This window comes from Erythrolamprus reginae, chromosome 10 (assembly GCF_031021105.1).
Source record: "Erythrolamprus reginae isolate rEryReg1 chromosome 10, rEryReg1.hap1, whole genome shotgun sequence".
In the NCBI taxonomy this organism is placed as follows: Eukaryota; Metazoa; Chordata; class Lepidosauria; order Squamata; family Dipsadidae; genus Erythrolamprus; species Erythrolamprus reginae.
The window spans coordinates 10,777,175-10,791,460 of NC_091959.1; the positions used below are offsets into that span (position 1 = coordinate 10,777,175).

Here is a 14,286-nt window from a genome sequence, read left to right on the forward strand (position 1 = left end):
AGGAAAAGGGGGGACGTGATCGAAACATTTAAATATGTGAAAGGGTTAAATAAGGTCCAGGAGGGAAGTGTTTTTAATAGGAAAGTGAACACAAGAACAAGGGGACACAATCTGAAGTTAGTTGGGGGAAAGATCAAAGGCAACATGAGAAAATATTATTTTACTGAAAGAGTATTAGATCCTTGGAACAAACCTCCAGCAGACGTGGTTGGTATATCCACAGCAAATGAATTTAAACATGCCTGGGATAAACATACTGTATATCCATCCTAAGATAAAATACAGAAAATACTATAAGGGCAGAGTAGAAGGACCATGAGGTCTTTTTCTGCCATCAGTCTTCTATGTTTCTATGTCATGGCAATCCACAATCACCCTATTGCAACTTAGTCAACTTTAAGTCTCCTGGACTTCCCACCAGAACTGGCTGGAGAATTCTGGGAGTTGAAGTCCAGGCAACTACGCGATATGTACAAATTGGTTACGGCAAGTTGTCTTTAGACCCCAGTGGTTGTATACTCATTAACTAATGTTTGGATAGACGCCATCTATTCTTAGCGTCTTTCATTGCCTCTAGAAGATAATGCAGGAATTTCCTTCTGTTTGCAAAAAGGATCTAAGAATTTAGATTCACTAAAAGAAAAATCCCCTTTTTTATCATGGGGCATCTCGTGTTGGGAAAACCAAGGCAAAAATTCCTCAGAATAATGCCAGGAAATGTAAGCAACAATGTCACAACCTCTTACTCATCTTTACAAACAAGCTTCTTGTGGCATGAATTTCATGCACTTCATCAAATTTGCGGCTTGGCACACAATATAGTTGTGTGTTTGATTTCTATGTGATTTTTCCATCCAATCTAGAGAAGGAGGAGGAGGAGGAGAAGAGGAAGAGGGAGAGGAAGAGGAAGAGGAATGAAGAAGAAAAGGAAGAAGGAAGAAGAAGAGGAAGAAGAAGAAGAAGAGGAGGAGGAGGAGGAAGAAGAAGAGGAAGAAGAAGAAGAAGAAGGAAGAAGAAGGAAAAGAAAAGGAAGAGGGAGAAGAAGAAGAAGGAAGAAGGAGAAGGAGAGGAGGAGGAAGAAGAAGAAGAAGGAAGAAGAAGGAGAAGGAGAAGAAGAGGAAGAGGGAGAAGAAGAAGAAGAAGGAAGAAGGAGAAGAAGGAGGAGAAGAAGAGGAGGAAGAAGAAGAAGGAGAAGGAGAAGGAGAGGAAGAGGGAGAAGAAGAAGAAGGAAGAAGGAGAAGAAGGAAGAAGGAGAAGGAGAAGAAGGAAGAAGGAGAAGAAGAAGAAGAAGGAGAAGGAGAGGAAGAGGGAGAAGAAGAAGAAGGAAAAAGGAGAAGAAGGAAGAAGGAGAAGAAGAAGAAGAAGAAGGAGAGGGAGAAGGAGAGGAAGAGGGAGAAGAAGAAGGAAGGAGAAGGAGAGGAAGAGGGAGAAGAAGAAGGAAGAAGAAGGAGAAGAAGAGGAAGAGGGAGAAGAAGAAGAAGGAAGAAGGAGAAGAAGGAAGAAGGAGAAGGAGAAGAAGAGGAGAAAGAAGGAGAAGGAGAAGGAGAGGAAGAGGGAGAAGAAGAAGAAGGAAGAAGAAGGAAGAAGGAGAAGGAGAAGAAGAGGAGGAGGAAGAAGAAGAAGAAGAGGAAGAAGAAGGAGAAGAGAAGAAGAAGAAGAAGAAGAAGAAGAAGAAGAAGAAGAAGAAGAAGAAGAAGAAGAAGAAGAAGAAGAAGAAGAAGAAGAAGAAGAAGAATTCGGAAGGTGAGTCACTTGGGTGAGAGAAGAGAAAACCATGAAAAAGTATGAAGGATACAATTAGGAAAGGAGATTAAAAATAAAACGACTGAGCTGTGACTTCTCAGCAAAGCGTAAATCCGAAATCTTCGTCTCTTTTTCGGAACAGAAATTTAATGCACTTCTTTTAAAGACATGTTGGATATAAATGGAGCCTCTAGAACAGTGATGGTTAACCTTTTTCTCATTGTGTGCTGGTACCCAAAATGCAATGCATGCCTGACACCTCTCTACATCTCTGCCCTTGTGCATGCATGTATGACCACTCCCAGAAGTCTGGAAATGGCCCGTTTCTGGCCTCTAGAGCCTGCAGAGCCCAAGGGAGGCCATTTTTACCATCCCAAAGGCTTGAGAAAAGTCTCTGGAGCCTGTGGATGTGCCCCACCCTCTGAACATCAATGGCATAGTCCCGAAAATTTGCTGGTCAATGGAAGGCTTGCATTGGCTGCCGATCAGTTTCCGGTCACAATTCAAAGTGTTGGTCATGACCTTTAAAGCCCTACATGGCAATAGACCAGATTACCTCCGGAACCGCCTGCTACCGCATGAATCCCAGCGACCGATAAGGTCCCACAGAGTTGGCCTTCTCCGAGTCCCGTCGACTAAACAATGTCGTTTGGCGGGCCCCAGGGGAAGAGTCTTCTCTGTGGCGGCCCCGGCCCTCTGGAACCAACTCCCCCCGGAGATTAGAACTGCCCCCACCTTCCCTGTCTTTCGTAAACTACTCAAGACTCATTTATACCGCCAGGCATGGGGGAGTTGAGACATTCCTTCCCCCTAGGCCATTACAAGTTATGCATGGTATGTTTGTGTGTATGTTTGGTTTTATAATAGGGGTTTGTAGTTGTTTTTATTATTGGATTGTACATGTTGTGTTTATTATTGTTGTTAGCCGCCCCGAGTCTGCGGAGAGGGGCGGCATACAAATCCAATAAATAATAATAATAATAATAATAATAATAATAATAATAATAATAATAATAATAAGGCGCACATGCATGCGCAGTGGAGCTGAGCTGGACGATGGCTTGCATGCCCGCAGAAAGAACATAAGAACATAAGAAGAGCCATGCTGAATTGGGCCAAAGCCCATTGAGTCCAGCATTCTGAGTCACACATTTGCCCACCAATTGTCCATGGGGATCTTGAGCAGAAAGAGAAGGCAAAACCCTCCCTTTCCCTTGACCCCCCCCAACAAATGTTAAATGTTAAAGGGTTAAATAAGTTTCAGGAGGGAAGTGTTGTTAATAGGAAAGTGAACACAAGAACAAGGGGACACAATCTGAAGTTAGTTGGGGGAAAGATCAAAGGCAACATGAGAAAATATTATTTGACTGAAAGAGTAGTAGATACTTGGAACAAACTTCCAGCAGACGTGGTTGGTAAATCCACAGTCACTGAATTGAAACATGCCTGGGATAAACATATATCCATCCTAAGATAAAAATACAGGAAATAGTATAAGGGCAGGCTAGATGGATCGTGAGGTCTTTTTCTGCCGTCAGTCTCCTATGTTTCTATGTTGTGAGCCGCTCCAAGTCTTCGGAGAGGGGCGGCATACAAATCTAATAAATGAATGAATGAATGAATGAATGAATGAATGAATGGTACCCAAGGGAACCCTGCCTGCTACAACCAACGGCACTTGGACATCTGTTTCAACATCTGTTTTTCCTCCCCCTAGGCTTATAAAATTTATGCATGGTATGTCAGTATGTATGATTGGTTTCTAAATTGGGGTTTTAAATTAACTTAAATATTAGATTTGTTTACATTGTATTATTATTATTGCTGTTAGCCGCCTCGAGTCTGCGGAGAGGGGCGGCATGCAAATCTGATTAATAAATAATAATTAAATAAATAAATAACCACCGATACCCTTGCCATCCATGAATCTGTCCAATCCTGCCTTGAAGCTATCAAGGCTGACAGTTGTCACGACCTCTTCTGGAAGTGAATTCCATAAAACAACGACACTAAAAAAGGGTTCCAGAAGGAAAGGCATTTATCCTTTGCATGCTCTAGAGATGAGATAGAAACATAGAAACATAGAAGACTGACGGCAGAAAAAGACCTCATGGCCCATCTAGTCTGCCCTTATACTATTTCCTGTATTTTATCTTACAATGGACATATGTTTATCCCAGGCATGTTTAAATTCGATTACAGTGATCTCTCGGTTAGCGCGGGGGTTACGTTCCAAGACCTCCCGCGCTAACCGATTTCCGCGTTATATTGGATGCGGAAGTAAAACCACCATCTGCGCATGTGCGCCATTTTTTTCATGGCCGCACATGCGCAGATGGTGGAGTTTGCGTGTGGGCGGCGGGGAAGACCAAGGGAAGATTCCTTCAGCCGCCCAACAGCTGATCTGCTCCGCAGCGCGGAAGCAGCGAGGAGCCGAAGATGGGGTAAAGGCAAAGGGGAAACCCCATCTTCGGCTCCTCGCTGCTGCCGCGCTGCGGAGCGGATCAGGTGTTGGGCGGCTGAAGGAACCTTCCCTTGGTCTTCCCGCTTGCCGCTTGCCAGTCCACACACGCCCCCCTGGATGAGCCGGCCACAGGGGCGAGGGGTGGGGATGAAGGGGCAGGACTTCCCGGGCGGAAGGCATGCTCGGCTCTGCCGCTCCAGCCCCTTTCGGCCGAGCAGCCAGGGAAGTCGAGCCAGGCGTGGCGGCGGCAGCGCTGCTTCTCCGGTCGCCCGCCGATGTTCCCCGCTGCGACGGAAGGCAGTCGCTTGGCTAGGGAGGCTCGGCCGAAAGCGGCTGGAGCGGCAGAGCCGAGCACGCCTTCCGCCCGGGAAGTCCTGCCCCTTCATCCCCACCCCTCGCCCCTGTGGTCGGCGGGGATGAAAGGGCAGGACTCCCTGGGTGGAAGGCGTGCTCGGCTCTGCCGCTCCAGCCGCTTTCGGCCGAGCCTCCCTAGCCAAGCGACTGCCTTCCGTCGCAGCGGGGAACATCGGCGGGCGACCGGAGAAGCAGCGCTGCCGCCGCCACGCCTGGCTCGACTTCCCTGGCTGCTTGGCCGGGGAGGCTCGGCCGAAAGCGGCTGGAGCGGCAGAGCCGAGCACGCCTTCCACCCAGCGATTGTTCCGCTGCCGCCAGCATGGCCTGGCTGGCAGCGGAAAATGTAACGGAGCCCACGGGGGATTCGCCTTCCTCCCACCCGCAGCCGAGACTGATTGTGGGCTCCTTCGCAACCTCGGAGAGCTTCCGGGGCATGAAAGCTCACGAAAACCAGGAAGCTCTCCGAGGTTGCGAAGGAGCCCACGATCAGTCGGCTGCCGGCGGGAGGAAAGCGAATGCCACGGGGCTGGGCTCGGCTCCCCCCTCGGCTCCCCCCCTTACCAGCCCCGCCGCGGAAGGCTCCATTCTGTTCCCTGCCGGCCCGATTGAGCGGCCGGCGGTCTCCATTCAGGGAACAGAATTAAAAAAAAAATTTTTTTTTTTAAAATTTTTTTTAAAAAATAATATTTTAATATTTTATTTTTTAAATAATATTTTTTGAAAAACCGCGTTGCAGCGTTTCGCGCTAATCGAGAACGCGCAAGTCGAGGGACCACTGTACTGTGGATTTACCAACCACGTCTGCTGGAAGTTTGTTCCAAGGATCTACTACTCTTTCAGTAAAATAATATTTTCTCATGTTGCCTTTGATCTTTCCCCCAACTAACTTCAGATTGTGTCCCCTTCTTCTTGTGTTCACTTTCCTATTAAAAACACTTCCCTCCTGAACCCTATTTAACCCTTTAAAATATTTAAATGTTTCGATCATGTCCCCCCTTTTCCTTCTGTCCTCCAGACTATACAGATTGAGTTCATTAAGCCTTTCCTGATAGGTTTTATACTTAAGACCTTCCACCATTCTTGTAGACCATCTTTGGACCCGTTCAATTTTGTCAATATCTTTTTGTAAGTGAGGTCTCCAGAACTGAACACAGTACTCCAAATGTGGTCTCACCAGCGCTCTATATAAGGGGATCACAATCTTCCTCTTCCTGCTTGTTATACCTCTAGCTATGCAGCCAAGCATCCTACTTGCTTTTCCTACCGCCTGACTGCACTGCTCAACCATTTTGAGACTGTCAGAAATCACTCCCCCTAAATCCTTCTCTTCTGAAGTTTTTGCTAACACAGAACTGCCAATGCAATACTCAGATTGAGGATTCCTTTTCCCCAAGTGCGTTATTTTACATTTGGAAACATTAAAGATCTCCAAACTTGTCAACTTGTGGATTAAAGCTCCCAGTATTTTCCAACCAGGCATTCTAGCTGGCTGAGGAATTCTGAGAGCTGAAGTCTTAAAATTGCCGAATTCGAAGACCTCCTGGTCTAAAGGCAATAAGAAGAGAGCTGGGATTGCCCTCTCTTTCTAGGAGAAATTTAAGATGTAGGCGGGAGAAAGAAATTATATTTGAGGCCTCTTTACCCTGCTAGTTCTTCTTTTGTGTCAAACCAAAATAGAGGTCTTGGGGGCCAACGTAAGTGGAAAGAGTAGTGAGACGTTGGCGTAATACATACGGTCATATCTCACAACCATTTTTAGTGTCGCATCCGTGTCACATTTTAAGATAATAAGAAAGCTGTTGAGATCCTGAGAGACATTGACAACGTATTTATTGGTGGGATAAGCTTATCTTGATGGCTGTTTCCTGATGTGTGATGGATAGTTGTAGATTTGGGCTTTCACAAAATCATCCTCTTGTATCTAATTGTGTGCATTTTTAATAAAGTTTGAACACTTTCTTGTGACTGTTTTGAATAATCTTTGTGCAATCTTCCTTGGTATTTTGCTCGCTCTGTCTGTCTGTCTGTCTGTCTGTCTGTCTGTCTGTCTGTATGTATGTATGTATGTATGTATGTATGTATGTCCCAAACATGGCATCAACTAAAAACAACCGAATCTCATCTTCTGTGACAGCATTTTCCTAGAAGACAATTACTAAATTTATTTTCAATACCCAAACATTTGGACTCAAGACAGTTTAACGTTCTTCTGTGCTGTCTTTGTCCATAGAGTCAACTAACTAGTTTCACCTAGCGGTTATTGGCCAGGCTATATCAAAATGACGCTATAGAGCACTGCACACCAAGACAAGTAGACACAAGGATACTTTCCCCCCGAACACCATCACTTTGCTAAACAAATAATTCATTCAACACTGTCAAACTATTCACTAAGGTTGCATCATATTACTATTGTCCTCCTCACTCCTATCACCCATTTTATGACTGTATGACTGTGACTTGTTGCTTGTATCCTTACTCCTTATATTAATATTGATTGTTCCATGATTGCTTATTTGTAACAATCATTAAGTGTTGCACCCCACGATTCTTGACAAATGCATCTTTTCTTTTATGTACACTGAGAGCATAGGCACCAAGACAAATTCCTTGTGTGTCCAGTCACACTTGTCCAATCAAGAATTCAATTCAATTCTATTCAATTCTATTCTATTCTATTCTAATTATATTATTATTCTATTCTATTCTATTCCATTCTTATTCAATTCTATTCTATTCTAATTATATTATTATTCTATTCTATTCTATTCTATTCTTATTCTATTCTTATTCTATTCTATTCTATTCATTCTATTCTATTCTATTCCATTCTTATTCTATTCTATTCTTTCTATTCTGTTCTGTTCTATTCTGTTCTATTCTATTCTATTCTATTCTATTCTATTCTATTCTATTCTATTCTATTCCATTCCATTCTATTCCATTCCATTCCATTCTATTCTATTCCATTCCATTCTTATTCTATTGTATTGTATTGTATTCTATTCTATTCTGAGCTGGGCTGTGTTGTGTTGTGCTATTCTAATTCTAATTCTAATTCTAATTCTAATTCTAATTTTAATTCTAATTCTAATTCTAATTCTATAATTCTAATTTTATAATTCTAATTCTATAATTCTAATTCTAATTCTAATTCTATAATTCTAATTCTATAATTCTAATTCTAATTTTAATTCTATAATTCTAATTCTAATTCTAATTCTAATTCTATAATTCTAATTTTATAATTCTAATTCTAATTCTATAATTCTAATTCTAATTCTAATTCTAATTCTATAATTCTAATTCTATAATTCTAATTCTAATTTTAATTCTATAATTCTAATTCTAATTCTAATTCTATAATTCTAATTCTAATTCTAATTCTATAATTCTAATTCTATAATTCTAATTCTAATTCTAATTCTAATTCTAATTCCAATTCCAATTCCAATTCCAATTCCAATTCCAATTCTAATTCTAATTCTAATTCTAATTCTGTGATATACTATTTCCTATTGTATTCTATTGTATTGTATTCTATTGTGTTCTATTGTATTCTAGTCTAGTCTAGTCCAGTCTACATCTTATTTCCTGCTGTAGTAATATAATGAATGGACTCCAATTTGCTGAATATCAAAGAGAGAGCAGAGAGAGAACCAGGAAGAGAAGCAGATCGGGGGAGGTTTCATCAGAGGCTGATTTCCTAACAATTTGCTGACGCAAAGTTTGATAGAAGATATAAAAGGCTGCAGGATAAAGGCGACTCAGCTGAGCAAACAGCTGTCCGGGGTCCACAGATCACCATTAGAGAAAGCGGACGTCTTTGCAAGAGTCCACATGGACCACGAAGAGTACAGACGGAGAGGTGAGTCTGGGAAGGGGAACAGAAGGAGATTTGAACAACCGAGTCCCATTGGGGCCAGTGATGCTTTTAGCTCGCTTTCAATTTTTTTGAACCGGGATCAGGTAACTCCATTCATCGGACCAGAATACATCCGGGTCTGCCTTCTGCCGCACGAATCCCAGCGACCGGTTAGGTCCCACAGATTCGGTCTTCTTCGGGTCCCGTCAACTAAACAATGTCGTCTGGCGGGACCCAGGGGAAAGGCCTTCTCAGTGGCGGCCCCGACCCTCTGCAACCAGCTTCCCCCCGGATATCAGAATTGCCCCCACCCTCCTTGCCTTTCGTAAGCTCCTTAAAACCCACCTCTGTCGTCAGGCTTGGGGGAACTGAACTACCCTTTTCCCCCTAGGCCTATACAATTTATGCATGGTATGTTTGTGTGTATGTTTGGTTTTAATAAGGGTTTTTTAATTATTTTAAACATTAGATTGGTTACATGCTGTTTATTACTGTTGTTAGCTGCCCCGAGTCTACGGAGAGGGGCGGCATACAAATCTAATAAGTAAGTAAGTAAGTAAGTAAGTAAGTAAGTAAGTAAGTAAGTAAGTAAGTAAGTAAGTAAATAAATAAATAAATAAATAAATTCAATTATGGACAGCTGCAGAAATGAGACGTCCATGTTTAAAAAGCAAGGCACCTGCCGAAACCAGGTGCAAACAGAGGTGGGTTTCTCCCAGTTTGGGTTGGTTCTACAGAACCGGTAGTAACTTGGCAGCCTGGGTTGCTGGAACCGGCAGTGACCTAGGCCTGGCCAAGTCCCCGAACCTGTTCTCTTCGACGGTTCCACTATTCTGTTTTTTTGCTTCTGCGCATGCGCAGAAACGGGTTTTTTAGCACTATGCATGTGCTCCCGCGCACCCATAGAAGCATAGAAGATTGACGGCAGAAAAAAACCTCATGTTCCATCTAGTCTGCCCTTATACTATTTCCTGTATTTGATCTTAGGATGGATATATGTTTATCCCGGGCATGTTTCAATTCAGTTCCTGTGGATTTACCAACCACGTCTGCTGGAAGTTTGTGTTAAGCATCTACTATTCATAGAAACATAGAAGACTGACGGCAGAAAAAGACCTCATGGTCCATCTAGTCTGCCCTTATACTATTTCCTGTATTTTTATCTTAGGATGGATATATGTTTATCCCAGGCATGTTTAAATTCGGTTACTGTGGATTTACCAACCACGTCTGCTGGGAGTTTGTTCCAAGGATCTACTACTCTTTCAGTCAAATAATATTTTCTCATGTTGCTTTTGATCTTTCCCCCAACTAACTTCAGATTGTGTCCCCTTATTCATTCAGTAAAATAATATTCAGGAGAATAATCTACTCTTTAACTCTTAGTACAGCAGTGGGCAAATGCCTTAGAGAGATTCTATCGATGCTTATCATATAAAATAATATATACCGTCCATGCGGTACATCCGCGAGCGAACCGACAGCAAGGTAAGGTAGGACCCACCCCCTAAAACAGGGCGTAAGGGGCTGCTGCTGTTATAGTTTACCTGCAATTTTTTTAGGAGCATCTTATGATAGTGCAGTCTTTGCCCAAAGAGGTTCTGGATCTCAAGGACATCAGTAGCGGCCAATTTATTTATTTATTATTTATTTATTAGATTTGTATGCCGCCCCTCTCCGTAGACTCCGGGCGGCTCACAATACAATAAAACAGTTCATGACAAATGATAATAATTTACAAGACATACATACAAACATACCATACATAAATTATATAGGCCCAGGGGAAATATCTCAGTTCCCCCATGCCTGACGACAAAGGTGGGTTTTGAGAAGTTTACAAAAGGCAAGGAGGGTAGGGGCAGTTCTAATCTCTGGGGGGAGCTGGTTCCAGAGAGTCGGGGCCGCCACAGAGAAGGCTCTTCCCCTGGGGCCCGCCAACCGACATTGTTTAGTTGACGGGACCCGGAGAAGGCCCACTCTGTGGGACCTAATCGGTCGCTGGGATTCGTGCAGCAGAAGGCGGTCTCGGAGATATTCTGGTCCGATGCCCTGAAGGGCTTTATAGGTCATAACCAATGCAGATAATGGAGGAGGACTGAAGGATTCAAACCATCTTAGAAGGGGGCTGTACAACTTATTTCTGCCTTAGTCCACCGGCCATGACACAGTGAGGGACGATTCTCAGATATTGCCATACATCAAAGAATTGCAACTCTTTGCCATACTGGCTGGAGATGATGGTTATCAGATTCCACCGAATCGCAAATGTCTTCTCTTCTTTATATTGGTTTCTTATCGGTAAATTCTTTTTCATTCATTGGCTGCTATGGTTGCCTGCTCATGGACACTGTACTGTATGTATGTATAAACAGTGTATATATGTACAGTAATGGCCAAAATTGTGGTAACGTTTTGGGAAAAGTGTATCTTTGAGGTTTGATGGCTAATAACACCACTTTTTTTTGGAAATTCAAGATCATCATATTTCACTGCTGAATAGTCCAGAACGTAACTCAATTTAAAATCTATGGAGCCGACTAAAGAAACGTGTTACTCAGAAATAACCCGGCAATAAAACCCAGTTAATAGAAGCAATCGTTCAATCTTGGTTTCACCTTATAACAGCTGCAGAACAAAAACGCTTGCTTCACTCCATAGGAAGACATTGTAAGGCTGAGAATTCATGCTAAAGGCAGTGTTCCCTCTAATTTTTTGGGGGTGGGTGGGCGGAAAAGTATAGTGTCTGAGCGGCGGTCCCTTCGGGACTGGGCGGCACAAAAATAATAAATAAACAAACAAACAAACAAACAAATAAATAAAAAAAACCACCCTGTTTTGCCCCAGAGAATTTCAAAATAAAATACTGTACTGTGTGTATATAACAGTGAGCTCATAATAGGGCAACTCTATCAATATCAAAATGCCACTTAAATAGTTGAGCTAGTTTCAAACTAGATTTTAATTTTCTTTCTCTCTTCCTTACTCCCATTCTTTTTTTTTCTCTTTTCCTTCCTCTCTTTTTTCTATCTGTTTCTCTCTCTTCCTCTCTCTCTCCTTCCCTCTCACTCTTTCCCTCTTGGCTTCTGGGCAGGTTTGGAAAACTCTGAGTTGATGATGATTTTTAAGTGAGCGATTGCTCACTGCTCAGCTTAGAGGGAACTATGGCTAAAGGTTACCCAAATAAGCACTAAAGGACATGGTGATGATTTTTACATATCTAGTTTTTTCTATGGGGATAATTTCTGTATATCTCATTTTTTTCCTACGTATTTCACTATCCTTCTTTATACTGTGAACTACTTTCATAAACTACTCAAGATTCACTTATACCGCCAGGCATGGGGGAGTTGAGACACCTTTCCCCCAGGCTTTTTTATACTTTGTTTTATGTTTGGTATGAATGTGCTGTTTGGTTTTTTAAAATAATGATAGGGTTTTATATGTGTTTTAATATTAGATTTGTTCCACTGCTATATTGTTTTTTATTGCTGTTGTGAGCCGCCCCGAGTCTTCAGAGAGGGGCGGCATACAAATCTAATAAATAAATGAATGAATGAATGAATGAATGAATAAACAAATAAACAAACAAACAAATAAACAAATAAATAAAAACTGCTATTCTGATAACAAATCCTTCATAAAAGTCATGGCATTACATCCTTGATTGATTGATTGCATTTATATGCTGCTCTCTGACGGACTCTGATCATTAAATGATCTTTCCATTGATATATAAATTCGTGGTACGGATTCTGATCATTAAACGATCTTTCCATTGATGTATAAATTTGTGGTACTTCTCCAAGAAAAAGAAGTGTCATTAGCTAGTTTTAGAAAATACATCCCCATCCCCAAAAAGGTTCCACAATTTTGGCCACTACTGTAGATTTACTCAGAAATAAACCCCCTTGTAAATTGCATAAAGTATGTGTGTGTCTAAAGCCTGTGGTCAATTCATTTCCTCTTTAGCTCTTAGTACAGCAGTGGGCAAATGCCTTAGAGAGATTATATCGATGCTTATCATGCTATGTGGACGGTCGCAACATGGATGTACAAAATGTCCCCTGATGGGCAAGAATATACAGTGGTACCTCTACCTAAAAACGCCTCTACTTACGAACTTTTCTAGATAAGAACCGGGTGTTCAAGATTTTTTTGCCTCTTCTCAAGAATCATTTTCCACTTACAAATCCTAGCCTCCGAAACTGTAACTGGAAAAGGCAGGGAGAAGCCTCCTTGGGGCCTCCCTAGGAATGTCCTGGGAGGAAACAGGGCCGGAAATGGCGGGGAGAAGCCTCCATGGGGCCTCTCTAGGAATGACCTGGGAGGAAACAAGGCCAGAAAAGGCAGGGAGAAGCTTCCGTGGGGCCTCTCTAGGAATCTAAACAGGGCCAGAAAAGGCAGGGAGAAGCCTCCGTGGGGCCTCTCTAGGAATCTAAACAGGGCCAGAAAAGGCGGGGAGAAGCCTCCGTGGGCCTCTCTAGGAATCTCCTGGGAGGAAAACAGGGCCGGAAAAGGTGGGGAGAAACCTCCATGGGGCCTCTCTAGGAATCTCCTGGGAGGAAACAGGGTGTCCACCCTCCCTGTGGTTTCCCTAATTGCACACATTATTTGCTTTTACATTGATTCCTATGGGAAAAAATTTCTACTTAAGAACCTGGTCACGGGACGAATTAAGTTCTTAAGTAGAGGTACCACTGTATGAGAAAGAATATTTCTACCGTTTCCTAGGGAAAGAGATGGTGGACTACATTTGCCAGTACCTCACCGACATCCGGGAAAGGCGTGTATACCCTGATGTGCAACCAGGTTATATGAGAGACCAGCTGCCCGACGGAGCCCCCTTGGAGCCAGAAAGCTGGGATAATATCTTCAGAGACGTAGAGAACATCATTATGCCTGGGGTAAGGATAAGTGTGCATGTTGTGGGATAAGAGATACCTGTAAAAGAATGGTGGGTCCCCCACCAACATTCTCTAGATGTGATGCGACTTCAGCTCTTAGAACCATCCCGAACAAGGCCAACGGAGCTGAACAGAAAGGATGGAGAACTAGGGAATCTTAATATGCATTATACATATACATGTAGAAACATAGAAATATATCCTACTATATCCTCTATAACCTTCATTGTGTATTATTGTGTATTGGACAAAATAAATAAATAAAAATAAAATAAACATAGAAGATTGATGACAGAAAGAGACCTCATGGTCCATCTAGTCTGCCCTTATGCTATTTCCTGTATTTTATCTTAGGATGGATCTATGTTTATCCCAGGCGTGTTTAAATTCAGTCACTGTGGATTTACCAACCACGTCTGCTGGAAGTTTGTTCCAAGCATCTACAACTCTTTCAGTCAAATAATATTTTCTCATGTTGCTTCTGATTCCCCCCCCCCCAACTAACCTCAGATTGTGACCCCTTGTTCTTGGGTTCACTTTCCTATTAAAAACACTTCCCTCCTGAACCTTATTTAACCCTTTTAATATATTTAAATGTTTTGATTGTGTCCCTGCCCTTTCCCTTCTGTCCTCCGGACTATGCAGATGGAGTTCATTAAGTCTTTCCCGATACGTTTGATGCTTAAGACCTTCCACCATTTTTGTAGCCCGTCTTTGGACCCGTTCAATTTTATCCATCTCTTTTTGTAGGTGAGGTCTCCAGAACTGGACACAGTATTATTCCAAATGGGGTCTCACCAGCGCTCTGTACAGCGGGATCTCAATCATCCTCTTCCTGCTTGTTATACCTCTAGCTATGCAGCCAAGCATTCTACTTGCTTTCCCTATCGCCTGACCGCACTGTTCACCCATTTTGAGACCTATTTTCCTTGATAGGAGTTCTGACATAGTTT

General features: G+C 42.5%; 1 protein-coding gene and 1 pseudogene across 1 annotated transcript in view; both read left to right on the forward strand.

The window, feature by feature from the left end:
* The first annotated feature begins 1,433 nt into the window (after positions 1 to 1,433).
* On the forward strand, positions 1,434 to 1,924 carry LOC139173177 (uncharacterized; annotated as a pseudogene).
* A 6,423-nt stretch (positions 1,925 to 8,347) lies between these two features.
* The window catches only part of HDC (histidine decarboxylase), a 28,005-nt gene continuing 22,066 nt past the window's right edge, over positions 8,348 to 14,286 (forward strand). Inside the window, exons 1-2 of the mRNA XM_070762775.1 lie at positions 8,348 to 8,429; positions 13,161 to 13,333. Coding sequence (XP_070618876.1) covers positions 8,402 to 8,429; positions 13,161 to 13,333 — 201 coding nt within the window. The 5' untranslated portion in view covers positions 8,348 to 8,401. The remainder of the gene's footprint in view (positions 8,430 to 13,160; positions 13,334 to 14,286) is intronic.